General features: G+C 53.9%; 1 protein-coding gene across 1 annotated transcript in view; it reads right to left on the bottom strand.

The window, feature by feature from the left end:
* Window positions 1–1,290, bottom strand: part of HMCES (5-hydroxymethylcytosine (hmC) binding, ES cell-specific) — a 4,113-nt gene extending 2,823 nt beyond the window's left edge. Inside the window, exons 1-3 of the mRNA XM_009321043.1 lie at window positions 1,225–1,290; window positions 566–733; window positions 107–226 (exon numbers count right to left, since the gene is read on the bottom strand). Of these exons, the coding sequence (XP_009319318.1) occupies window positions 107–226; window positions 566–733; window positions 1,225–1,290 (354 nt within the window). The remainder of the gene's footprint in view (window positions 1–106; window positions 227–565; window positions 734–1,224) is intronic.
* Between the last annotated feature and the right edge of the window lie 1,103 nt (window positions 1,291–2,393).

Raw genomic sequence — 2,393 nt, 5'->3', positions numbered from 1 at the left:
AGAGATGGGCACAGCTGGAGGGAAGGGGGCTTTTCCCAGAGCAGCTGGAGGGAGCAGGGGCTCAGAGCTGGGTGTGAGCATTCAGACACGGCGAGGGACTCCGTACCATGGCGTCCTTGCTCTGGGGGAAGTAAATGAAATACGGCTGCTTCCCCCCACTGTGCTGCTGCCACTCATAGAAGCCATCCGCCAGGACCACGCAGCGCTTGCCCTTGAGGAGAGCACCCTGGGGGAGAGAAAGCACAAGCGAGCTGTGAACAGTAGCCTCAGGCAGCCTGTGAGGGAGGATGGACCACCCAGCCCGCTTGCTCCCTCTCGGGGCTCCCCTAAACTGCCCCGCAGGGTGCACAAATGCCACCACCAGCACTGTGATGAAAGATGAGCTTCACCAGCGACAACCTTTTCAGTTCTATTTTAATGAGATCCACCAGCTCTGCAGTACAGGGACTTACTCCCCTGTGCAGCAGGCAGACGGTGACCGGTACTCGCTAGGGAGATGCTTCGGCTCTGGTTTTGCCCACTACAAGATCTCTTCAAGCTGGACACAAAGACAGCAGCCACTCACCTTGTAGGAGGACTTCTTCAGCATGGTATCGCTGCGGCAGTTGGAGGTATTAAACTGCATTTTGGAGGGGTCATCCTTTTTGAACCAGGAGGGAACCAGGCCCCAGCGCATGTCCATGAGGACCCGCTCGGAGGAGTCGGCATCCTTTCGAACGAGACAGAGAAACACCTCGGGTCAGAGCCACGTCTCAGGGACCACAAGCATCCCCACAGCTTGAGAGGGGCTTCACGGAGCCCTGCGGAAGCGGCTTCTCCCCCTGCAAGGGGGGGAACAGGCCAGCATCTCTGCCGAGAGCTGAGCTGGGGCTCGCAGCCCCTCCAGCACCAAATCTGCCTCTGCTCTTTTGCAGGGATGCCACTCACAAGCCATGCAGAAATAGCCACTAATAACAACCCTTTGCATATTCTTAACAGCTTTCCTGTAAGAATTAATCTTCAGCAGAAAGCACAAGAATATTTTGCAGGAATAAATAACTAATAACTGTCTCAGTGAGGCTCGCCTGATCACTCTCTGGAGGAACGAATGCAGTTTTTCTCCAACGGGAAGTGCCTGGACACGCGAGCCCCCCAGCGCTTGAGTAAACGGTCACGTCAGGCCGGTGTTAAGGTCCTCAATACTTCCCTCTCTACAGCGAGCGTCCCAGAGGGTGCAAGCCTCACCTTAATTTCAATAACGTGATTTCTGCTGACCCGGTTCACTTTCACTCCTTGTGCTTTGCATATCATCTGCCTTTGGACAATGGAAACGGCTTGTGGCTTTCACTTCTCCCCCCAGCTCGCTCTCGCTTTCTGCCTGCAGCTGCCAGCCCCGGGTGGCACACAGCTGGGGCGAGCGAGGCCCCGGGGGGCATTTGCTCCCAAAGAACTGCAGTAGACATATATATATATACACACACCTACTATAGGTGTATATATATAGGGACATGGATGTGCCCAGTTTTGTGAAGTCTTCCAGAGCCTCCCACAAATCAGGAGTGGCAAAACGGGCCACTTACACCGCGCCTGTGTCCCAACAGCTGAACAGAGACGGACAACCGAGCAGCTGTCTGCCTGTGACCTGTATCGCACTCCCAGCCCCGTATTCCTCTGCTCCGCCAGCTTATCGGCTGCTCTCAGCGGGATGTGGGACCCCAAGGCAGGGAAGGTGGGTATGAAGGATGCCTGACGGCATCGCCCATGGCACTCCAAAGCGGCCCCACCGAGGCGTCCCACCCCATCCCCTGTGCCGGTAACGGCTGCGAAGTGCAGCAGCCCCTTTCGCTGCCCCACCAGCCAGGGGAGGAAGAGCAGAGGGAGCCCAGATTGGGGTGTTTCAATTCAGCGCACCCAGCTTCCCCCCACTGAACACGAAAGAGCAGCAGTTCGCCGGGCACCCTCTTATGCGGAAACCAAACGAGATGCACAAACAGTTGTACAGGCTGCTCAGGTTGTCTGAGGAAGGTCTGGTGAGGCTTAAATTAGCCGGGATAACGGTCACCACAGGTGTACAGTTATTTTACAGCTCTGAAGCTGAGATTTTTTTTTTTTTTCTTTACTCTCCTCTACCAATGCGACCTGGACACACTCAGCAGTGTTATGAAATGAAAAAAAGCCTCAGGAAAGCAGAATAAAACCAGCAGAGCAATTATAGGAATTTGGGAATTCTACCACAGTTAATCACTTATATATGAATTTTTGCAGAAAATATAACGCTACACTGGAAGCATGGTACTGATTCCCCGCCCTCCTTAGGAACACATAAATACTATCAAAGAAGAGACACCTTTGCAACTAGAAAATTCAATACCCGCCACGCACACTGAGCAAAGAGAAGCCAAGCAAGCCGTTAC

This window comes from Pygoscelis adeliae, unplaced genomic scaffold, assembly GCF_000699105.1.
Source record: "Pygoscelis adeliae isolate BGI_AS28 unplaced genomic scaffold, ASM69910v1 Scaffold453, whole genome shotgun sequence".
Classification (NCBI taxonomy): Eukaryota; Metazoa; Chordata; class Aves; order Sphenisciformes; family Spheniscidae; genus Pygoscelis; species Pygoscelis adeliae.
This window is presented reverse-complemented; position numbering and strand designations above follow the sequence as displayed.